Source organism: Mustela lutreola, chromosome 17 (assembly GCF_030435805.1).
Source record: "Mustela lutreola isolate mMusLut2 chromosome 17, mMusLut2.pri, whole genome shotgun sequence".
Taxonomy (NCBI): Eukaryota; Metazoa; Chordata; class Mammalia; order Carnivora; family Mustelidae; genus Mustela; species Mustela lutreola.
Window position 1 is genome coordinate 35188052 of NC_081306.1, and position 24623 is coordinate 35212674.

Sequence of the window (24623 nt, forward strand, 5' to 3'; positions counted from 1 at the left end):
GCTCCTGGACGGGAGCCCGCAGCGAGCACTGCACCCACTCCTCTTATGTCCAAGTTCTGTTCTTGCTGCCGGGTAGTCAGAGCTGCAGGGCAGAGACTGAGCCTCGGGCCGCTCAGAGGAGGTGACTCCTGGAGCCAGTGTCCTGACAGAAAGGTGGAGGGACCTGGTGACAGTGCTCCTGGGTGACAATGAACACAGGCCAGGCCCAAGCAGATGGCCGGCAGGCGGAGGGGTCACGTGCTGTCCCCTCTGCCAGAGCTGGGGGCTCGAGCAGCACTGGGGAGGACCACTCATCACAAGCACCCTGGTCAATACCTGGCACCAGCCCTGAGACACCTACAGACCCAGGGCCAGGACGAGTCCCTGGCAACTCCAGGAAAGTGTCCCTGAGTCCCAGGCTTCTCTGGCTGGAAGGGCCAGAGGCAGGCCAGTGCTGGACGGCCTCTACGGGCGCCAAGGCACAGAGCAGGGGCAGATGGCAGTGGGTGCCTCCCTCTCTGGTGTCAGCTGCCCGGCACGTGGAAGCACCCGTAAGTGCCACCGTGGCCTCCACCATGCCGAGTAACAAGGGCGAGGAGCGTGTGTTCCCCGTGCTCCAGGATAAGATCACAAATTTGAAAGGATCTCTTGGCAAGTCACACATTAGCGAACGTAGTGAGCCCAGCGAGCAGAGCCAGGACTAGAAGCTGGGCAAGACCGGCATGAGGAAAGGCACCTAGGTGCCCCCCCAACCCCCAAGTGCGCACAGACCTCCCCAGTGCTCTCGGCCAGTCCACACTCCAGGAAACTCAGGGAACCCGCCCCCCTAAGGACCAGAGTGCTTCCTGGCAACAGAGTGGGACAGGTCAAGGAGGTGCAGCTGGGCTGTTCAGGAGTGCTGTGGGGGGTGCGGGGAGGGGCTCCAAGGTGCCTGAGTGGAGGGCCGGGCCAGCAGATGTGCTCCGGAAAACCTCCAGGCTGAGAGCGGGCACCCCCTGTCCTGCAGTGAGACTCCGTGTCTACCGTCGCCATGTCCGCTGGCCTGGGAGGGCCCACGGGGACAACTGACATCCCTGGGGGGCCGCAGCCCCAGGTGCCCCCAGCCCAGAACCTCCAGTCGGGGAGGGGCTGAGGGCGACTGCCTGGGCTCTGGGGTCCCCCAGGGGCAGATGGGGGGTGGGCAGCTCGGCAGGATGCCCCAGCCCGGCAGGGAGCCGACATTTGAGAGCAATCCGGGTGACACTGTGTGATTTAAAAGTTAATTAAACTGAGTGGTACAAAGTCTAACAGCCCCAGGTGTTTATTTCCAAAGAGCATTTGGAAGGAAAAGGGGAAATCTAATAAAAAGCTTTGTGAGGCATTGCATTAGGAAGTAATCACATCGCTAAATCACCGGCCTCTGCAGTGGGCCTCCTGATGCCTGCGCTCCGTCCCTGCCCCTGCCTCCCCCCACCCCTCCCACCCCATGACCCTTCTGGCCCAGAGAGGGTGCTGCAGCTAGGCCTGCCCCAGCAGCGCCCTCCAGGGGCGGCCGTGTGTGTGTGAGTTCCCCAGTTCCTGCATTCATCCTTCAGGCACTGGCTCGCTTGCCCACTACCAGCTCCTCGGTTCACACACTCACTCGCTCACCCACCCGCTCCTCGGTTCACACACTCACTCGCTCGCTCACCCACCTGCTCGTCCATTCACTCGCTCACTCGCTCACCAACCCACTCATCCGTTCACGCACTTCCTCGCTCACTCGCTCACCCACCCGCTCCTCCGTGCACGCATTCACTCGCTCACTCGCTCTCTCGTTCCTCTGCTCGCTGGCTCACCGGCGCACATCTCTCTCCACACGCTTGTTCCCTCACTCCCGCATCCCTGCCCTGAGCACTGGCCAGACCACCGCGGGAGGTGGAGGGGAGCATGCAGGCCCCACTGGGACGCCCAGGGTCACATCTGTCAACCACAGAGCAGGAGGCAGCATTTGGGGTGAGACCCCAAGGATGGGGTCTCATTTGGGGTGAGACCCCAGGAAGCAGCATTTGGGGTGAGACCCGCAAGGATGTGTGGGGTCAGAGGCATACGTGGGGGATTCCAGGCCCACAGGGACCTCGTGTGCTGTCTGGTCCAGACGGCCACCTCCTGTGGATGGCGCTGACCCTGCATGGGCAATGTCCTGACAGGGAGCTCACCACCTCACAGGGCCACCAGCGTGTGTCACCGGCTGCAAGCTGCCACCCTGGACATCCAGTCTGCCCACAGAGGGTACAGAGATGGTGGGAAGTCTGAACTGGGGCTGGGCTCCCCGGCTGCCCACACAGAGCTGCACAGGAAGCCCGTTGCCCTGCTCAGCACCTGCCCCAGGCCTGCTGGGGTGGGCGCCCTACTCACATTAATTAAGACAGAGTAAACAACAGTGTTTTGAAAAATGCATGTTTCTATGTGATTGCTTTTTTTAATTGGTTGGTTTAACATTTGAAATTTGATTTAATTTCAACTTGATTTTCCTCACCATGGGGTCAGGCTTGGAGCCGGGGAAGTCATTACCGGAGCACCTGTCATCAGTGGCGGGGACCCTGGAGCACGTGAACCCCATCCCTGGGTGTCACTGTCAGCTGATACCAGGGCGGTGGCACTCGGAGTGAAGGGGGCAGGAGGAGGCCGCTGCAGGGGTCTGTCCTCATGGTTTCCCCTCCTCCAGGGCCCAGGCTCCTGGGGTGTCTGCACCCACCAGGACAGACCCACACACCCTTCCCGCCCACTCTTAAGCTAATGGGGGACAGCTCCGGGCAGCTGTAGGTGCTGACCAGTTCATGGGCAGCCTGTCCTGTGTGGGAGCCACCTATCAGCTGAGGTGTCTGTGAGGTGACACAGGGCTGGGGCGGCCATGATGGCCTCAGGCAGGAAGCTGGCCTGGAGCGGAGGGCAATCCACTCGCTGTGGCAGGCAGCCCGGCCCTGCACCCTCTGAGCCTCATCTCCTCCTAACACAACAGAGGCTGGGTCCACCTGGGAGCCCAGCGGGAGGATAGCATGACACATGCATCCAAAGAGCCCAGGAACTCTGCCAGCTGGGGATGTGCACTAACAGCAGCTATATCACGCTCCTGGTGCCTCCCCATGCCCCAAGGGCACCAGAGGGCAACCAGCCATCCCCTCTGCTCCAACTGCTCCCCCCCCACAGTCCCACACTACGGGCAGAAATGTCATGTGCCACACTCTCCAGCCATGTGTTCTCTACACATGTTCCATGTTTTCCCATCTCATGTCTGCAGGTGCTAGGTCCTCTGCCTTTGTAATGGGCTCCTTGTAAGGCCCTTCTCAAGAGCTGCCTCAAAACCTGATGCTCCTGTGAAACCTCCCAGAACCTTCAGACAGAATGAGCTACCTCCTCATTTATTCATTCCTTATCTACCCAACCAACTACCATCTGTCTGTCCATCCATCCACTGACTCACTAACCCATCCACTGTCCGTCCATCCACTCACCCATTCATCATCTGTCTGTCCATCTGCTCACCCATCCACCATCTATCCGTCCATCCAACCACTCACTCATCCATCATTTATCTGTCCATCCATCCACTCACCCACCCATCTGTCCATCCATCCACTGACTCACTCATCCATCCACCATCTTGTCTGTCCAATCCGTCCATCCATTCACTCACCCATTCATCCATATCTATCTGTCCATCCATCCATCCACCCATCAGTCCATCCATCCATCCACTCACCCATTCATCTACCACCTGTCCATCCATCCACTCACCCATCTGCCTACCATCTGTCCATCCACACAATCTGTCTGTTTGTCCACTCACCCATCCATCCATCTACTCCTCCATCTACCCCTGGTCTGTCTGTCCATCCTGGCTGCTGGCTCCCACTCTGGCCCTGGCACCCATAGGCTTCCCCCTTCCCTGCCCAGTAGGTCCTGGTTTGGTTTAAATGGTGCATTTTGCAGAGACCAGCTCTGGTAGCACGTATCCCATCACATCACCAAGGACTCGGGCTGGCCCCTGCTCCTCTCCCTGGTTTTATTTCCTGGAGGCTGTCTGGCTACCTGTGTGGTTTTCAGCCATGCAGCCACTGCCCAGCATGGGCCAAGAGCACATGACCAGAAGCCCAAATGTCTATGGCCTCTGGCCCTGTGTTCCATGGAGCCTCTGAACCGTACTTCTGGAAGCCTGATGGGGAGGAGGGGCTCCCCAACCTCCACAGGCATGTGGGGATACCGCTCACACTAAACTCACATGGCAATGTCCCTGTCCACGCAGCACCCATGTAGACACCAGGGTTACCCTGTCTGCCCATGTGCATCTGCCTCACATGTCAGACCCACCGCTGAGCCCCTTGTCATGCACTGTGCTTGCCTTTGAAGGCCTCCCTTCCTCCATGCCAGCCTGCCCAGCCCATCCCGATGGCACGCTCCACCCTCCGCCCACCTCGAATGCCGCCTGACTGCCCCCCTCCCCCAGCAGCCCCATCAGCCTGCCTCCCTCGACTTCACCGCTCTGCCCTGTCCATACATCCTCCTTGGAGCTGATGGTCCACGGGCCTCACATGTGCTCCCCGCAGCCTGTCCTGAGGCAGGACTGCGATGTCCTGGCTGTAGCCGCAGGTGTGGGCCTGGAGTGGGCGTGCAGCAGGTGCTCAGAGTGTCGACGGGAAAGAGTCATCACCGAGGAGAGGGGAAGGGTTCTGGGTCTCAGAACACCCAACAGACACCTGCTAATGTCCCTGACCAAGTCCCCCGGCCCCATCTGGACTCAGTCCAGTGAGAGCTGCTGCTTGGAAGCTGAGCTCAGGGAAGGAAGGGCCCCAGCCCGGCACCTGTAAGCTGCGCCCACAGCCACGACACACGGCCAGCAAGCTCTACCCACGTGCCAGACACACACGTCACGGCAGCTCTGCTCGCTGCAGCTGAAGAACGCACAAAACCAGAATGACCACCAACAGACAGATAAACGAGACGTGGTCACACACACTGCAGTGTCACTAGACCCTGACAAAGGAACGCTGTGCTCAGCCCTGCTACACGTGAACCAACCCCAACAGTCTGACGCGCGAGAGAGAAGCCGGACACACGGGGGTGCGTCAGGGGCTTGCTGACGTGAAATGTCCAAGGGCAGAAAGGGTGCTGGGTGCTGGGGCTAGGGGAAGGGGACAGAAGCGGGGCATGTGGACACACCACCTGGGGGGAAGGCTCATGCATCACCACGAATACCCTACTAACAGTCCTGGGTCGCCCACCTGAAAAGGGTGGGTTTTGCGGTAAGTGAATCACATCTCAGAGACACCCCATGTGGGCGCGAGGAATTTGCTGGGGTTACTTCAGCAGACAGACCCGTCTTCTCCAGCAAAACCACAGCGTGGGGGCCAAACCCGCCATCAGCATCTCGTAGGTAAAGCTCGATTGGCACACGGCTGTGGTCGGTTACGTGCTCATCTGGGACTGCTGGTGCCGGACCCCGGCGTGGCCCAGCAGTGGTGACAGGGGAACGTGTGGCCTGCAAAGATCCATATCTTCACTAGCGGGTCCTTCATAACTTCGTCAACCCCCACCACGCGTGTTCTCAAGGGACAAGCCCCCCCTCCCCAGACAAGCCTCCTGAGGGAAGAGAAGCTGGGGCGTGTGTTGGGGTGCACCTGTCACAAGGCCTCAGGCCCGGGGCAGTGTGGGGCCAGCACCTGGGCTGGGGCGCCCTCCCCGCAGCCAACTCAGAGTGTTCCCTGAGCAAGACAGACACTGCCTTGCACTCTGGTGCCAGCGGCCTCACCATGACAAGGTGCACCTTGTCCCAGGTAAGCATGTTCCCATTACTGTCTACAGAAGGGGAAGGGCTGGGAGGCAGGACAGGGTACCCTGGATGACACATGGAGCTCCTCGGAAGACAGAAGCCACCTGAAGCCCAGACCTTCCAGGGGCCTATTGCAGGCGACAGCAGGCCCCCTTCTCTTCTACCAACCCAGGGCCCAGGCTCTGTGTGGGAGGCACTGAGGCACTCAACCTGGGGGAGAAGGACTGGAACTTGGGGTGCACCCTTTCCTCCCTGAGTTGCCTGGGCTAACGTGATACGGCCACCACAGTCAATGTCATGGGATCTGTGGGTGTGACAGACTTCCTGGGGAGACCTGCCTGGGGTTGGCCCTGCTCCAGAGGCCATACCAGAGGGAGAGGGTGGGTGAGTGAGATAGAGCGCAGCATGGCGTGGGGCCACGGAACAAGAAACTGGGCTGCCTGGTGGCAGGGGACAGAGTCAGTGAAGAGCAGTGACCGGGAGGGCTGTCCTGGGGCAGCCCCCTGGCCTCCCAGCTCTGCCCAGGACCTTGGTGGCCAGCCGGGCAATGGAAGTGACAGCGAGGAGGGGAGATGCCCCCACGGTGAGGCAGCTTGCTCCCGGCCACCCCAGGCCCCCAGGTGGCAGGTGCCACGCTCCATGGTGCCCAGTTCGGGCAGCAGGGCCATGGAGGTCTCGGGACACCCTGCCTGCTCGGCCCCACGCGCCTGGCACTCTCCTTGGGAAAGCAGCTTTCGTGTTATTCACAGTGGTGGTGTGGGGGTGGGGGCAGACAGGAAGACGCGGCTCTACGACTCGACTCAGGGTCAGCGGAGACCTGAGCAGGGCACTGGGTTAACACCAGTGCCGCGCCAGGAAGCCGGCCCTCCCGGTCACCAGAAGCTGTGCGCACCAGCTCCTGGAGGAACAGCCTCCACAAACTGTGATGTGAACTAATTACGTTTGCACAGTTAATCAGGGCCGGCTGCCTCAGAGACGCGGCGTCCACAGACGTGGAGACGGGCCGCAGGGACACGGGGCAATGGGTCTAGCACGTCAGCCCTCCTGCCTGCACGTCCGCTCAGACACAAAGGCCCAGGCCCAGGCCGCTGGCAATGCTCCCGCACCAGGGTCTTGGTGGCTCCAGGAGCCAGACGCGGGCTTCCAGGGACCCGCAAGCGCCCCGGGACCACTGGTCCAGCCTAGCTGTGTGATAGCACCTCCTACAGGCACCCCTGTGACGGGCACCAGGGGCCAGCCGGGGGTACCGCTGGTGGGGTTGGCGGGGGCTACTGCCGCAGGATGACAAATATTGGGGGGATGGACCTGTGTGCGAGGCCCAGAAGGGAGGTGGGGCCAGAGCGCCCGATCTGGTCTCTTGGGACTTGCTAACAGTCATCTAGACTGAAGCAGGACCCAGGTGTGGCCTCCAATCTGTGATTCCCCAGTGCCCGGCGAACCCCAAGAGGGGCCCTAACCGCAATTCTTCCCCCTGCCCTGGCTGTTCCTTGTCCCTAGCACCGCGGTAGGGAACGGAAGTAAAGGACGGTCATGGACAAGAGCCCCTCACTGAGGGCCAGCGGATAGGGGTGTGAGCACGGGCCAGCCATCAGCTCCCGATGTAAACCAGTCACTAATGAAGACAGAATTCCACCCATGTAGAAAGGCACTGCCCAGATAAGAATCACACAGTTAAGACACCATCTCCCATAAGGAGAAGCAACACTTGCTTGAAGAAATCCTCGGTCCAAGTCCTTCGGGCGCTGTCCTGCTCTGTGGCCCTGCCTGAAGGGGCAGGGGTGAGCCGAAGGGTCCTTCCTGGTTCTTCTAAGTCAGGGTCATGACCCTTCTGTGGCCCTGAGGGGGTGGGCAGTGGCAGAACTGGGATGAAAGCCCCACCTCCTGCAGGACCGAATTAGCCAGAACCTTCCAGATCCGTATGGCTCCTCGCTCAGGCTCCCTCTCCCTCCAATGCTTGGCAGCTCTTGAGGACAGCCTGGGCTTCCCTGGCCTCTGATCCTGTGCCACGCCCTCCCGTCTGTCTTCAACAGCCAATGCTGAAGGCGATGTGTCCATGAGACCTCCCCATGCTGTGAGCAGCCCCCCGACACAGCTGCCCCTGTGATGCGCTCAGGACCCTTCTCCAGCCCTGGCCTGTTTCCGCACAAAGAGCCCGCACGGTGCTGATGGCCATGGTGGTGGAGCAGAGAGCTGAACCTGCGCGTGGAAGACACACTAGGCAGGGCTTGCTGTGCACTCAGCTGCCAGCCCACCCTTGGTGTGTTGGGGACACCCCGTGCAGATGGGTGCTCTGTGGTGCCAGGGCCTGGACACAAAGGATCTAGAAACAGTGACTGGTCACAGTGGCGCTGATCTCTGGCGCACATGGCGCAGAGGGTCCTGGGAGGAAACACGTCAGACCGGTTTGGGGGTGTCTGCTATGGACTGATGTGTCATGCCTAGATGTACAGGCTAAAGCCTAACCCCACTATTGGGGTGCCAGGAGATCAGGAGGGGTGTCAGTGCCCCTACAGAGACCTAGGGGAGCCCCCTAACCCCTCCCGCCGTCAGAGGGCCTGCTCCCAGCTTCCGTGGCCTCAGCGTGTGGCCACCTGGCTGAAGGGTGACCCCTGCAGCATGTGGTTGAGCCGGGGGGCCTAAGAGTGTCCACTGCTGCCAGCACCAATGATTCTCCCTGCGAGCCGTGGCCCTGCCCTCTGGCTTGTGGTGCTGGTCAGGGCCTCTCCCTGCCCGGCTGCCAGGCCTGGCCGCACTCTCGAGGCCCAGTACCTCAGTGGGGCTGGCACCCCAAAGCGGGCAACCAGGCACAGGCAGCAGGGGCATGCAGCTGACGCATGAGGCTGGCGGAAACCTTGCTCTGCGTGCTGCTCTGATGTCCCCTCCTCCGGTTTCTGTCACAAGACGTCAACGCCACCCTGGAAATGGCAACTTGACCACACATAACCCCTCCCAGCAGTGGAGGGGGGACTCAGGGAGCCGGTCACAGGTGCAGAAACCAGCACAGCCCTGGCCTGCCTCCGCTCTGCAGACCATGCTGGGCCACCCCTTCACAGGTGCAAAGCTGAGGATGGGTGGCTGGTTGGGGAGCCAGAGCAACCGCCTGGCTGAGTGGCCACCGGGGGCCGGCTTGAGGGCTGGTGGCCAATTACTAGAGCGGCGCCCCATCCCCTGTGGCCCCTTGGTGAGGCCACATGAAGCCCACCCTTTGTGGGTCAAATGTTGGAGGCCCCGCTGACCTTCAGCCAGTGGTGAGACAGCAGCTGGCCCAGGCGCCATGCCACCAAGCTGGACAGGCACCCTCCTGCCCCATGCAGTCAGCAGTAAGGCCTACGGGGACAGGGCCGTGACCCCTCACTCCCAATCATGATGCACGCGTTCCCATGGTTCTCCCAAATCCAGAATCCTGGGGGTCTAGCCACCAGAGCCATGGCCTTCGCTGGACACAGGTGCTCTGGGATGCTGCCCAGGCCGGCCAGGAAATGCACAGCCCTAGGCTGAGGTTGTCATTGTGGGCATCACTCACTGCCCTGGGCATCCCTTCCCTGAGCCACAAGGAGCTGCACATGATCACTGTTAGCTCATGACTACGTTTCCACACTGTCGGCTTCTGTGGCAGTCACCCCTTGCTGCTGGGAAGGGGGGCTGCTCCAACAGCTGCACCTGAGTTCTGGGTGGCCCCCCACTCCTGGCGGGCTACTGCTCCCATTTCCAGACCTTGCCATGGGGGCAGCCCTGGGCCTGGCCATGGTGTGCCTGCACCCAGCTGTGCACACAGGGTCCCCTTCTTGAGGACCTTGTGTTCCTGGGGTCCCTACGAGGCCCACTTCAACATCCCCTTGCTCCTCAGAGCTCCGGGGCACCTTGCATGGGCTCACACAGAGGCTGGGATTTGGAGGAAGGCAGATGTGGATCCAGAACACAACCGGTTGTCTGCCTGCCCCCACCTCCCGCCACACCGGCAGATTCTTAGTCCCTAGCCCCAGGCGTGAAGGCTGGGAGCGCACAGACACACGGGGACCTGCCCCGGGAGAGGAAGCACGCCGGGAGGAACAGATGGTACAGGCAACGCTCACCTGGAAGGTGTCAGGTGCTACAGACACAGCGAGCCAGTGGGGATGTGCTGGGGGGGTGGGGAGTCGGGCAGAACCCCGACAGGCACCGGTGGAGAGGGTGGAGGCTCCTGGGGAGCCTGGCGTGTGTGTCGCTTAGGCATCTGCTTTCTAGGGAGCACCAGTGGGTTTGAAGGAGGCCATGGATGGATGGACCAGTCTGGGCTGCAGCAGGCGGCCATGCAGCGGGAGCCCTGGGTGTGGTGAAAGCGCTGGGGTGGCCACAGCTCCAAAGTCCCAAGGAGGTGACGGCATTCTATCTCTGATACGTGTCTCCCACACTGCTCCCCCCAAGCCCTGGACAGCCCGTGGTTCTACAGGAGGCCACCTGGAGCACAGCACGGGCATGACGTGCTCACGGTATGACGTGCTCACGGCGGGGAACGGCGGCGGTGTTCACTCGCGGTTTGATGAGCTTCCATGCCCACACTTGCCATTGGTGGCCATGGCACTGGGCATGTGCCCTTCATATGGCTCTGCTAACGCGTTGGACAGACCATGCAGTAGCAGTCAATTTCATGTCAGCCCTGAGGATGCACGGCGCCCAGCAGGGCCTCCCCTCCCCCCAGGACGAGGCTTGCACTCATCTCTGGCGTCCTGCTGCCCTTATCCTTGGGCTCCAGGGAGCAGTGTAGGGCCAGCAGGTGGACGGTGTCCCTGAGTGACGACCAGCACCAGGCCTTGTTGGCGCCCAAGCCTGGCCCCGAGGGGAGGTGTGGTCAGAGACGGCACTGTGCTGAGTTAACGAGACGTCAGAGTGAACAGTCAATCCCAGCAGCCAGGGGCAGAGACTGTGTCCCCAGAGAGAAAGTCAACACCTGCCCCGGGGGGGACGGCCCTGGCCTCTGATCTACAACCCCGCTCATCCCGAGGTCAAAGTCAGGAGAGGAAGGGCCCTACCCAGTCCCCACAGGATGTGGTGGCCTGGGGGGAGGCGGAGCTAGGAGGAGAGCCTTGGGTGGACAGACCATGCCAATCCTGGCTCAGTGCCTTCTGCCTGGAGCCTCAGTTTCCCTGTTCCTGGGGGTGTGGAGGCAGCTGCGTCTCCAGTGCAGTTCTGAGGACTAAGGAGAAGCCGTGGGCAGGGAACAGAGATCATGGCCCCACACAGGCCAGGGCGCCCCTCGGGCTCTCCATGGCTGGGGGTCTCCCACTGTGGAGAAAAGCAGCCCAGATGCAGTCACTCAGGGGAGGGGAGCTGCTGCCTCCAGAGGGGTCAGGAGGGTGCCCAAGGTGTGTAGCCCTGGGGCTGTGTCCCTGAGGAAGACATATACTGCCATCAGGCAGAGAAGGGACACAGAGGAGCGGGCATGGTGGCAGGATGGGGCAGTGTTTGGGGGAACAGGATGCTGTGCCAGGCAAAGGCCCTGGGGTCTGCGGCATGGGGAGTTGGCCAGCCCTCTGGGGCTGGGGGTGGTTTCTGGTTAGAAGTCACTAAGCACCAATGAAAGGCCCAGCCTGCCAAACGCTGGGCTGACATCTGCCCCGGCCACAGGGTCACGTCGTTGTGTTCCTTCATGACACGGGCTCTTGCTTAGATCTCTCTCTGAAGAGAACAAAACCCACAAGCCCAATCCCTCAGGAACACCTCTATGTTAACCTCCCAAGGGGACCCTTAAACGCCCCGGGAAGCCCGTCGGGGTACATGTGTGTTGTGGGAACGGGGGCAGCACCTGTGCCAGATGCTTGAAGTTCAAGGATGGAGGATGTCTGGGAGGTGCGTGGAACTTGGTTTGGGGCCAGTTCACTCCTCTTGGAACACCCCATGTGTGCTGGGCACATGAGGGGCCATGGGGACAGACCTGGGACCTAGAAGGGTTCCCATGTCCACTCCTGCCATTAGCAGGTGGAGAAGGGCAGGCCTGGGCCTCAGTGTTCCCGACTTGCTGGCTGGACCTGGACCCCTGCCTGCAGATAGGAAGACTTGGCCAGCGAGCGGACAGCAGGGCACTGATGGGGGCTCATGGAGGCACTCAGAGTGGGGGTGCAGGTGACTGTCCCATTGTGTGGCAAGGGCCACTGTGCTGAGTGGGCCAGGAAGCAGTGTTGGGAGCCTGAGCAGGCTGGGGAGGGAGGCTCTGGGGGAGAGCAGAAGCTCCCCCACCACGTGGCCAGGGCACATCTCTAGGGGCAGGTGGAGGGGAGGGCTGGCCCTCTGATCCTGACAATGCAGGAGTGTCCACACAGTGTACAGGCCACGTGTGCCTCCCTTAAAAACTAAGAGGGGTACTGAGCTGCTCTCACAAATCAACATCACCCAGGGCTGGTGGCTATTCACTGACCGCCTGGGGGGCTCAGGCATGGGGCTGCCTAGGGAGAACATCTCACGCCATGCCACCTGCTACCCGCCCAGGAGCAGAAGGCTCGGGACCCCACAGTCTCTGTCCTGCTGTGACGACCACAGGAGAGGACCCATGGCCCTCCTCCTCTGCAGGTAGGCTGGGCAAGTACGAGCGGGCGAGTCCCCAGGCATCCAGTAACCAGGCCCCTGTCTGGGGAAGGCCCCTCCCTTCCTGCTGCACCCCAGCTCTGAGCAACACGGCAGGCCTGCCCATGCCTGCGCTGCGATCTGTGCTCGTGGCTGAGGCTGACGGCTTGTGGGAAGCAGGAGCCGGCAGACCAAGGGGAAATTGCCACGGAGAACAGGTCAGTTTGGGGGACACCGTGGGCAGGTCTGAACCTCAGTCTCACAGCCTCGCGGCTGCTCAGAGCATGAATGTGGGCAAAGGCAGGGGCTTCCCCACGTGGGGCGGGGGGCCAAGTGCAAGAAAGGTTCGCGGAGGCAGAGATCTCTCCAGGAAAACCCCCAGCAGGGGTGACACGACTCTGGTTACGACGGATTACGTGTGCCCGGGTGGTACATGGTTCACACACACATGGACGGATCATGCGCGACACATGCTGCACAGGCTGGCCTGTGCCTCCCAGCTTCGGGGCTGGAGCCTCTAAGGAGGAAGTTAAGGTAGACCGAGGTCATGAGAGTAGGCCCCAATCCACCAGGCCTGGTGTCCTCCTCTGGGAAGGGGGGAGACGCCGCAGACCCACGGTGCCCCCGCCTGGCACGCGCCTGGAGGACATGCCATGTGAGACACAAAGTGGAGGTGGGAGGACACGCTCAGCAGCCGAGCCGCCAGCTCCATGGCCGGTGCCGGGGGTGCTGAGCTGACTGTGCCCCGTGTCCACAGCTGTCTTATTTGGTACAAACCCGCCAGGCAGCAGCCACTCAAGCCCCGACATGTGCTGTGGGCTGTGCTCTCGTGTGTGCGCGTGGGGGGCTGTGGGGCAGGCACGGTGGGCATGGCAAGGCCTTCACCCCGGCCTGCTGCTCAGGCTTCCATAAGCCAGCACTGCGGTGCCCTCTCCGGGGGCAGGGCCAGCTCGGTCCGCCGCTATCCACCCCGCGCGCTCCATGGGACCCTGTGCACTGGCCCAAACCCTTGTGCCACCCTGTCGCTGTGCCATGAGGCCCTCCTGCCCCACTCTTCTGCTCCCCGCACCTGCCTGCTATCACGGTGCCCCCACCAAGTGCTCAGACTGTCCTAGCTGATGGTACAGAGCCCGAGTGCTGCCGTGGAATAATGGGGAGCAGGTGGCGGCAGGCTTCGGGGGCTCATGGGGATTCTCGATACTGATCTTTACTTTCATACATTTACAATTTTCCCAAGTGAGAAGTGAAAAGAGCAACGATCAGACCCCCCTGAGGAAAACAGAGGCCACTACTCCCCTGGCCCATCTGTTGCCCTGGGAGGTCTGTGGGACGAGCTGCTGCAGCTCCCGGAGGGCGGGGCCCACGGCATCTGTGCGGCCAGGGAGAGCATGCGTGGGGACGGTCCGTCGGCATGCTGTCCCGCCTCGAGTGACCTTCTGCACACCCAGGCCCAAGGCACTTCCGGGGAGGGAAGGAGACACGGGATACATGCGGAGACAGACCGTGTCTGTGTGTAATCTCAGGGGTGATCGGAGCCCCCAGAGCCCACCCTGCTGTGTGCTGACTGGTCTTCTTAAAACATGAACTGGGGACGTCCACGAGGGCATTGGAACCAGAGCTGCCTTCATGTGGTAAACGACTAGAGAAAATGGATGAAATACACACAACTGTGCACAGATGCGGGAAAGCAGCTGCAGCAGCCCCAGAGAAAGGAGGCACGTGAGGGGCCCCTCACTGGGTGGGTGGCTGGCCCAGTGGCCCTGAGGAGCCAGGCCCTGTAGGCCAGAGCCCGCGCAGGACGGAGCAGAGCAGGAGTACTCCGTGACCTGGGAAGGCCCCCAGGGTGCACAGGGCCTCACTGACCAGAGAGGAGTTTCCGGTGGGCATCCAGGCCTTTACCAGAGACCCCGGAAGGCGAAGGTCTCAGCAGCAGCATCTAAGCAGCCTGAGAATAAAAGCAAACTAGTGAGCTCTGAGCACGCTTGAATACTGGCCTCCAAAAGAGCCAGTTGACCAACTTGCCAGCCAGAAAAAGGCCACTGCTGATCAGAGGAAGACACTCAACCACGTCATGTTCAGGAAGTGCAGCAAGTTAGGAAGCATGCAGAAAAGGCGACTGTGACCGGTAACTGAGAGACATGTCCGCCAACAGGAAGAGGCTCAGAAATGAGGCAATCAGCACAGCAGGCCCTGAACGCGGCAGTGACGAATAAGTTCTCGGTTCATAAGACATGGACACGGTGAGCATGAGGCGAGTGGCCCTGATGATCCTGCCTCCTGGCCCTCCCGTCCTGGAGAGTCGCCTCCTATGCGGTCCCCTCACAGAGACGGCAGCAGCGATGGCCCCGTCCGAAGCTACGTAAGTCACCCCGTCCTACTCCACAGGCATCGAGCAGTCCCCAAGAGCGCAATGTGGCGAGCCGTGAAGCTTCCTGCCAGGAGTTGCATGGTGTGTCAGCAGGATGTGTGTGCCCCCTCAGCCTCCTGCCTGGGCGGAAGCCCAAGGGCACCCCTGACACAACACTCGCGGGGCCCTGGCCCTCAGACACTGGGACGTGACAGGCAATTTTTGCTCTAAGGGATTTGTTACAGGCGAACAGGTAACCGAAACGGGGGTGACGGTGACCTACGAGAAAAGAACCGAAGGGGTCTGTTGGATATGACAAACACAGCATCTGAGACAAAAAACTTACCGTATGAGGCACACAGCAGATAAGCAGCTCCCAGAGAACAGGTCAGTGAACCGGAAGATGGAGCGACAGAGACTATCCAAACCGAGACACGGAAACACAAGCATGCAGCCAAGTGACACCAAGTGACTTTCTGGGAGTGGGGCCAGAGCTCCCGGAGAGGCACAGGAGCAGCACATGAAGAATGACAGCCTGGACTGTTTGAATCTGGTGAACTATGACACCACAAACCCGAGGAGCCACTGGACCACAGCGAAGCGAGCACAGAAAAAAATCCCACAAGCAGCCCAAGGCCAGGAGACCAGGTCCACAGGGCGAGGCCAGATCACCAGCCTCGCAGGTCCTCTGGGTGTCCAGGGGCTCAGCCCCTCGTGGGCCCCGGCACTCACTGTGGCAGATGAAGGTGGTGGTGTTCAGGGGGTGGTTGACAGTCCGACAGTCCGCAGAGCGTGAGAGACCCAGACTGACTCCCAGCCTGACTCTCCCCCAAGAACAGCAGCTGCGGTGTGCTTGGGTTCTCCAGCGATGCTGCCTAGGGACCCGAGGCACAAGGATGTCCCTGGGGGACAGGCCTCTGAGGTTGAGTGGAGAATGCATCTCCTGGGGCCTCATCTGGAGGTGTGACCCCCCCCCCCCAACCTAGCCAACACCGTCTTGCCACAGTGAGCAGACCAGCAGACGGACTGGAGGACCAGGCTAACCATCTGAGCACAAAGGAACACCCGAATCAATGAAGGCAGGACCACAAACAGATCCTCACGGGACTGTTGAGCCCGTCACTGGGATGAACATTTAACTGGTTAGAAAATGCTCATAATCCGGCGTTGAACAGAGCGGGAGACAAAACTCCGTGTTTTGGGCCCGCTTCACCAGGAAACACACACGAACAGAAGCGGGCTGCTGACCAGCCCACGCTGCCCCCGGACACGGGGTCCCACGTGGTGAGAGTTACCCTGCAGGCCCAGCTATACTTGGATAGGGTTCCCACAGCTGCTTATACGATCAGGACCCGGGCCTCTGTGTGGCCACCAGGCAAGCATGGCCACCAGCGAGGAAGGAGGCATGAGTCCAGGTGGCGGCCCCAGGGGAGGCAGGGGCTCACCTCGCTGTGAACGTGGACTACACGCTCTGCTCACCACCCCTCCCCCTCACGCTCCTGTGCTTATGCCCTAATAGTCCACTTAAGCCCTCAGCCCCTGTCTTAAAAATCTCTTGAATGAGCTCCTGATGCTCTCGGAGAGCCGACATGCTGCCCTAGCTGCCAAGGTGCTGTGTGCCCCAGGCCCTGCTCCTCATCTGCCTCCCCTCAGGCCCCCTTCAAAATCCCTGGGATCTAGCCCCAGAGCCTTATTTCAGTTTTGAGGATACCTGGGCCCCCTTGGCCACAGGGCCTTTGCATAAGCTGCTGGAGTTGAAACCAGGTCTTCCTTTGCATTGTGCTGATCACAGTGTGAGGGTCCCCTGTCTGCTGGAAGGACATGGCCCATCTGCTTGGGAAGAAGCTATCATCCCAAGAAATCACCAGCCTTTCCCGAATGTGTCTTGTAACCAGAAAGGCAGCACTGTACACCAAGTCAGCCAGCTCTTTACTCATGTTCATGAATTTTCTTCCGAATGTTGGGAGCCTTTCCTCATCCAGAACTGAGGGCTGTGTCCTGGGATCCCAGCTGCTGTCCAGTCCCCCCACCCCAGGAGGGTGGACACCAGAAGGCGCAGGCTCTGGCTTGGGCATCATCCAGGTTAGCCTAAGCCTGGCCTCTCCTCCTGAGGCCCCAGGGACAAGTATGTCTGGGCAGAGGGGGCTTGGGGGCCACAGTGCACTCCACACGACTACTCGGACACTCTAGGTCACCCTGATTCCTGAGCCTGCTCAGCTGAAGAAATGAGAAAGGTTTTGAAGTCAGCATGTATTCAAACCAACTCTATTTGAAATTCAGGGGACCCAAAAAAGGCAAATTCAAATTAAAGTGTCTATCTAGACTTCATTGTTACAGCAGGAGATTGGAATGCTCCACGAGTAGCTTTCTTCCGACAGGAGCCTGTGCGTGGTCTCGACCGCCTGTCAGGGGAGGGAGCGAAGGAGAAACAGCACAGCTCCCCCCCTCCCCCGGGCCTCCCACGCAGGAGCCCTGTTACTTCTCCACTGCCTGGCAGGGCCGCATGGATGCCCAGGCTCACCCACCATTCTCCCGCAACCAGGCCTCCATCCGCACAAAGCGAGGGCAAAGCCGGGGGCCACAAGGGAGGAGAGCTGGTGGGACTAAGCCATGTTCCTCCCAGGAGCAGCTGCATTCTACTGTCAGGGGCTCTCTGACCAAGCCAGCAGGAGCCCCCTCCCCAAGCCGGGCAGCCCACACACCACACACCACAGCCTCGACACCAGGCAGGGCGGCTCCCGCTGCCCCATATCCCCTAACATCCCCCAACAGGCAAGGCTCCCCTGCAAGGAGGTGAGGACGGAAGATCAGGTTCACCCAGCAAGGTCTGAGTGCCCTTAGAGTCCTTTTCTCCTCTCCTTTAAAAATCTGAGAAAACAGAGCAAACCCCCTTCTCCTGCGATTACTCAGCTTAGAAATGGATACTCCAACTCTGATTGTAGGATCTGATTTGAAGCAACTGGACAGGGAAGGGACTGAGGAGTTGGTGGGGGAGGGCAGGCATCCCACACGGGTGGGGACAGGAGAGCTGCAGTGGACCAAGGCCAGGCTGTGCCTGCCCTGTGTCCAACAGGCCTGAGCAGCCCCGGGCAGGATGTTCTCGTGTGCGGGTGAAAGTGCTGGGACACTGGTTCCTGCGATCTCACCCTTCAACCCGCTCTCTCCTACTACTGGGGCGTCTCTGCCGTAGGATCTGGGACTCCTGCATGGGAAGACAGCAACACGGGAAGTGGCCTGTGTCAGGCAGACACTGCACAGGGACAGTGGGAACCCCCTCCCGCTGCCGAAACACCATCAGACCATCAGGCCCACAGCAACCAATGCAGAACTCATGGCGGGGAGTGGGGCATGTCCCCAGGCAGCCTCAGAGAGACATGCACCCAGCTTCAGACCAGCTCCTCTCCTGACACGAGGCCCTGGCATGGGGCTGCACTGTGGGGCTGTTTTCGGGTCAGTACCTAACAAAGGGAGCTGTCCCTGGGGCACAAGGGGCAGCTCCTGCTCCCAGAAGCCCCCCTTCCTCCTCCTCTAGCCAAGAGCTATTGGTGTGGCAACTGCAAGGCCCACTAGGCCTGTGCCAGCAAGATGACGCCACATGGACATCGCCCCACGGCATGAGCTTCTCACCTCACCACGGCCTTGTCCAAATCCCTTCTCTTGCTTGGCCCAACCTCCCCGCCTCCGGACAGGGCAGCACTACATCTCCCCAGCCTGGCTCTGGCCTCTTTCCCTGCCTCTGCTGATCCACAGCAATTGCTCCCACGTGAGGCAACCTCTGCAGTGGGTGGCCCTGTCCTTGGTGCCACAGGAGGCTGCCGGCCTGTCTCTGCCCATCGGATAGGGGTCCCCTGGCAACGGTGCCAGCCAGGCCCAATGGGGCTGGTGTGAGCCAGGGCGGTGGAGGGAGGCTGTGCTCTGTGGATGATGGGGCACAGGGGAAGGCCAGCCGGCAGAGCTGCTCTACTGATTCACAAGGCTGCCCTACAAGCAGAAGAGGCTGCAGGCACAGGGGACAAAGAAGAAAGCTCCGTCGGGGAACAGCACGGCCTGCGCAGGCCCCAGCCACAGCCAGGGTGTGGGGACAGAACAGCCACGAGGGCTGGGGTGGGGCCGGTGGCAGCCATACACCCAGTCCCTTCTGGGGGCAAGCTGGGCAGACACAGGGGGCTCAGCCTGAGCCTACGTCCCCTCAACAATGGACGACCTTGGGCAGGACCGGCTCTGCTCCTCCCCGGGGCCCAACAAGCGGGCATCTGCTGGCAGAGGACCGGAGGGGGCAGGCCCCAGGTCCGTGGAGGTGCAGGGAGGCTGCCGGGGCCCAGCAGGCAGGTCCCAAGGGGGTAGCAAGAAGCAGTGTGGCCCACACGCCCACCCAAGGGAGAAAGCCCACTGTCATGACTGCGCGGTAGGAGCGAGGTATGAGCCCCCGTGGCTCCTCCAGCAGCTGCGGGACACACATGACCTCTGATGGGCGCCCAGGCTGCTCTTCTACGGGAGAGGCAGGGAACTGCTCACAGAGGCCCGTCTGCACCTTGGCCTTGGCCCCAGGACAGGCACCAAGCCCTGTGCGCACGTGCCTGCGGGGACTGTGTGTGACGCTGTAAGATCTTCTCAGGGCTGAGCGCCAAGAACCACACGGTCCAGAGGGCCGGGTTCCTTCCCACACGTGGTCCGTGGACCCTGTTGTGAGGACCTCTGAGGCCGAGTTGGCCATCAAGTGCACACAGAGGAAGGGGAGGCTCACAGAGGCGAAGCCCTGTGAATGTCCCATACAGCCCAGGGGAGGCATGATGACAGTCACATTCCATAGCTCTGACCCCAAGTCTGGCGCCATTCACAACACAACAGGGGCCATCCCTGCAGCCCAAAGGGTCACTTCCATCTAGAGACACTCCCCCACTGTAAGCTCTGGGCCCACACCAGAGAGGCCAGAGCCTCAGCCGAGGTGCACCCCGTCAGAGGAGGTGCACCGCCCAGGAGACCCACAGCATAAAGCGAGCTGGAGGCCAACACACTGCCTGCCACCTGACCTCGGTCTCCACTGCTCTGGGACCCTCAAGAGACTGCCTTCCTGCCCAGCTGCTTGGGGGGCCCGGCCTCTGCAGAGATGTTCCCAGGGGCCAGGTGGAGAGGCAGGCACTGGAGGAGCCCAGACAGGTCCTACTTCTCAGGGAGGCCACGCCTGAGTGGGGTTGTGAAGGCCGGCTGACCCAGACATGTGAAAGCGAAGGAAGAAGCCCCATCCCCAAACACTGGTCAGCAGATGGGAGGGCAAGGCGGTCCTCAGACAGCACTGGGGCAAGGCTCGGGGAGCGGGCTGCCACCAGTGTGCCTCCAAGCCCCAAAAGCAGAGCCCAGAGGAGAGGGATGTCCCCACACGAGCCAGACTTCTCCTGGGGGCGCCTGGACCCACACAAGCAAGCATGCGGGAAGGGTGCTGCCCACACTCCCAGGGAGCACTGCACGGCAGCAGGTCGGCCCCTGGCAGGTTCCTGCAGTCCCCGTGTCCCCAGAGCCCTCGCTGTGGCGAGTGGAGTCACTCTGGAGTTTCAGGTCCCGGCCCGCACGGGGTGTGCACTGTGGTCCTACCCGGCCTCCACTGGCGCACGCTGCCACATGCCCTGGACAGACGGGAGACCCCAGGACAGCAGGCGAGCCCTGGACGTGGCTATGCAGCCTTCGAGCCACTCTGCCGCGGCCAGTAAGCTGGGTTCTGCCTTAGCGGCCGGCCCCAACACCATCCCCAGGGCCAGGCCGAGAGGACATCACACGCCGCACAGCAACCCTGACCACAGCTGGACCACACAGGGCGTTGGCACGAGACTCAGCTGCCGTCGTCACCAACCTCGTCTCCTCCCTGCAACAGGGCCTTCTTCCAGGAGGCGGGCCGGAGGGCTCCTGAACCACAGCCACACAGAACGACGGGCCACAGAAACCAGGGCTCTGGCTGGTCCTGGGAGCTCACAGGCCCCTGCACTGGCACGAGGGAGAGCCGGCTTTGCTCTGGGGCAGGTGTGTGTGTGTATGTGTGCGCGCGCGTGCACACAACCAGGCCCCTGCTGGGCCAGAGCTCCTGCCTTCCTCAGAGTGGTGGCCCCAGGCTGGGCAGCTTCCCCGCACACAGCCGGTATGTCCGGACCGCTGGCGCCATGTGTCCTTGCACAGAGCGCGCTGGTGAGCCTGAGCCTCAGTCACGGCGGCGCACAGCTGCAGAGCCCGCTCAGCTGGGACGGTGCTCAGCTATTTCCAACTCTGCCTCGGGCCCCTTCCTGCCTGAAAAATCACTTGGGAAAATAAAATACCATAAAGCAAAGGGGCCAGAAGGCTATGCCTCAATGTGACCCCTCTCCTGCCTGATTCCACCACCACCGCTGTGGGAGTCTGCCATCAGACCCCAGATGGCAGGGCCCCAACACCTCATGGGGGCCGCTGGGCCACCCTGTCTCTCGGGCCCATCTCTGTCTGGCAGCTGCTCACACTCAGGACTGCCAGCCCATAGAGAAGACTGCCCTGCTGCCCCACTGAAGGGGCAGCCCTGCACTGGCGAAGCCCTTCTGACCCCGGGGCGCATCCAGACTGAGCTCACCACTGTGCATGGGGAAGCTGAGTCCCACGGGTGCAGTGACCCTGCCAAGGGCTCCAGGGCCCCTCACATCCCTTCTTGGGATCCTGGAAGCCAGTGAGTGTCTGCAGAGGGTCGGTCTGCCTTCTACTTAGCTTCTTAGACTCTCTCCCCCATCTGTCTGTCCTCAGCGAGCACCCTGCCCATGCCAGGCCCTAAGCGGGGAAGTAGGCAGAGAACAGGGTGGGATGGGGTATCCTGTCCCTCGACGGTGAGCAGGCAAAGGTAACAGGTGATCAGCAGTCGATCAGAGTGCCGGGTTAAAGCACTCCTGACAGGCCAGGCAGCTCCAGCCATGGGCCCCACAGCCCTTGGCCCAGAGGAAGCTCAGAGGCTCAGTGTCGTCGGTGTCCGGGAGGCCTTTGGCCGAGCATGTGAATGCACGCACATACCTCCGGAGGGTCTGTGGAGACTGCCCGCTGTGGGCTAGCTGCTCCCCACAGCCCAGCACTTCCTGCCAGCAGAGTCACAGGGGAGACGGGGCCACCACGGAGGCAGCCTGGGGCCCTGCAGCATGCAAGCAGCAGCCACCTCTCCAGGCCCTACCCAGCACTGCCCAAGGTGTGGCAGTTGGTGCCAGGGTACCGTCCCTCAGGACACTGGGGAGCGTGTCTGTAGACAGAAGGCTAAGCCAGCCAAGAGGACAGACCCCACACACCCACCCAACCCCTCCCGTGGGGTGGCCCATGAGCTACGAGGAAGGCCCCACATGGATGTGCCCCGAGCAGCGGGTGCCCGCGTGTGTGTGAGCAGCAGGGGGAAGCTTCAGTGGAAGAGTGAGGGAGGAGCCGGGGTCGCCTTGGGGGTGAGGGATGGGGGACTGAGGCTGGCAGGCCCTCACGGCCACATCGGGGAGCCCAAGAGGCAGGTTCGTGTCCCGTGCAGGATGAGGACACTGGCTGGGCGGGGCAGGGTGGGCTTCACCGGCAGAACGGAGGGAAGAGTCCCTCAGTCGGACCCACAAAGGGGTCCAATGTAGGGCCCAGGGCCCACGCTGGAATCCTGGGGACTTACAGCCTCGCCCTGAAGGGAGAGACGCACATTCCGGGCAGGAAGGGTGTGTCTGGGGCCCCTAGCTGGCCCCAGATCCCTGTCCCTCTGTTTTACCCAACATGGCTTCCCATCCTTTCTAAAGAGCCAGGATGAGAAAGACAAAACCCACCATCCGTTCCTGCCCACACAGCACCAGGCACCATGGGGTGACGGGGGTGAAGAGACTGCACACGATAAGAAAACCAGTGTCCTTGGCAAAGCTGGACTTCCAGGGGACCAAGACACAGGAAGGCAGGTAGCCCACCTGTCCAGAGCCATCCGCGAGGAGCTGGACTGGCTCCCGACCAGCAGGGCCCCGTGACAGGCATGAGAAGACTCTGCCTCCATGCCCTGATGGGGGTCTGATGCCCTGTTGGGGGTCTGGGTAGGGGGAAGCCTGTGCCTGTGCCTATCACATGCAGATGTCCATGCACATGTGCACACATGTACGCTCCTGGGCTCTGTTTCCCGGGACGCCCCCACACCCCCATCCCATCCCAGGAGGCCACGCAGCACCAGCTGAAGGAGATCCTGACCCACTAGTCGCACTCTCTCAGCTGCCTGGCCTGTGGCCATCCTCCACGTGGGCCACCGGGGCATCTAGGGGAATGCCTGAGAGCAGAATACAGGAGGGAGTGCCCCCTGCCGACCGGTCAGGGACTGCCCTGTCCTGTGTCTGGGTCCCCTGCTCTGTGTAGAGGCAGTGAGGCTAGACAAGGACACGGAAATCACCAGGCCCGTTCCATGGATCCACCCCCAAGATTTCCATAGACAAATGAGAGAAACGGCTCCTACTTCCGGCCAGTCCTCCCCATATCCTGATGCTCAGGAGGGCTGGGAGCTGCCCTAAACGCTGGGCATGGAGAGCAGGCGCCCGTGCTTCCAGGACTCTGCAAAGCTACTGGAAAGACTCTGTGCACGCCACCAGCCTGGCGGGCCCCTGCTGCACCAAGCCCTGGCCAGAGCTGGGACAGGGTGCACATGCCTATGCGGGGGTGCTGAGCACAGTCAGGCCTCAGGCATGGGCGAGAGCTGAAGGTGGGGAGGGACAACAGACCATCGGTGGGGGGCGGCAGAGGCTCGGGGGGATGGCAGAGCGTCTGAGGGATGGCAGAGAGTTGAGAGGGGGACGGCAGAGGGTCTGGGGGGAATAGCAGACTGTTGCGGGGGGCGGCAGAGAGTTGGGAAGGGGAATGGCAGAGGGTCTGAGGGGGGTATGGCAGACTGGGGGGGATGGCAGAGGGTCTGGTGGGGGGCATGGCAGAGGGCCTGGGGGTCTGACAGTGACTTCTGCCTATCTCCACTCTGTGGTGGCTGCCCAGAGCAAATTGTACATCTTTGTTAATTTACTTAACGTTTAAAAGAAACCGTGGTATTTCTACAAGATATGAAACAACGATCAGCAATGCCAAGTTCTCCCAAGATGCGGGACATCACACAGGAGTGAAGTACGTTACTGACAGTTTACACAGACACCTATTGTGTCCTGTCTAGAACTGCACCCTGGCAGCATCTCCAGAGAGAGAGTCTGGGACCAACACGGGTCACGCAGTTCCCGCCCTCCTGTGAGCTGGGGGGTCCCAGCCCTGGCCTCACCAGCAAGCCCGAGTGCATGTCCCACAGAGTCCCACGGAGGGAAGGTCCCTCTCCTGTCCTGCAGTGCAGCACGCTGGCCTTGGCCATGGTCCAGTCCTGAGGCGCCTCCCTGGCCCAGCACGGACCCTCACCCCATTACTCCAGCTGTCCCCTGAGCACGGCTGGTGTGGGCTGCCCAGGGCCTCATTACCCTCTCCCTCCCAGCACACAGGGACGGCCGACAGCCAGAGGCAGCCAGATCAGGGCCTGGTGCTTCCTGCAAAGAGTCCCTGGGGGGCAGGGCAGAGCTGGGGGTGGCTGAGAGTCAGGAGATGCCCCTGGCCCGGGCCCCCGCACACATACAGTGAGGCTGATCCCGCACACACGCCATCGTCCAGCAGCGCAAACGGCGGGTCCCGGCAGGCCCTACCTTGAAGATGAGGCAGTCGGCTTTGTGCTCGGCGTACATGGACGTCAGCCGGTACTGGTTCTCTGTCGTGATGTCAATCTGGTAGCCAGTGAGCGCATAGCAGACTTTCCGGAACTCCTGGATCTTAGTCTGAAAGACCTCCTTGAGCCGCTGGTTCTTCAACTCGGCGCTCTCCACCTGCTTCCTCAGCTCTGAGGGGGAGAGGAGAGGAGGTGAGCCTGCAAGCCGGGGTGGCAGCAGGGGGCCAGAGCTCCAGGCAGAGGGTCCAGGAAGCTGGACAGGCCACCCATGACAGCGAGCCCCAGCGTGTGCG

General features: G+C 61.5%; 1 protein-coding gene across 6 annotated transcripts in view; it reads right to left on the reverse strand.

Annotated features, from left to right (window-relative positions):
• The window catches only part of MAD1L1 (mitotic arrest deficient 1 like 1), a 311419-nt gene that overhangs the window by 18309 nt on the left and 268487 nt on the right, over positions 1-24623 (reverse strand). For all 6 annotated transcript variants that reach the window (XM_059155782.1, XM_059155781.1, XM_059155784.1 and 3 more), the window contains one exon: positions 24311-24501. In XM_059155782.1, coding sequence (XP_059011765.1) covers positions 24311-24501 — 191 coding nt within the window. The remainder of the gene's footprint in view (positions 1-24310; positions 24502-24623) is intronic.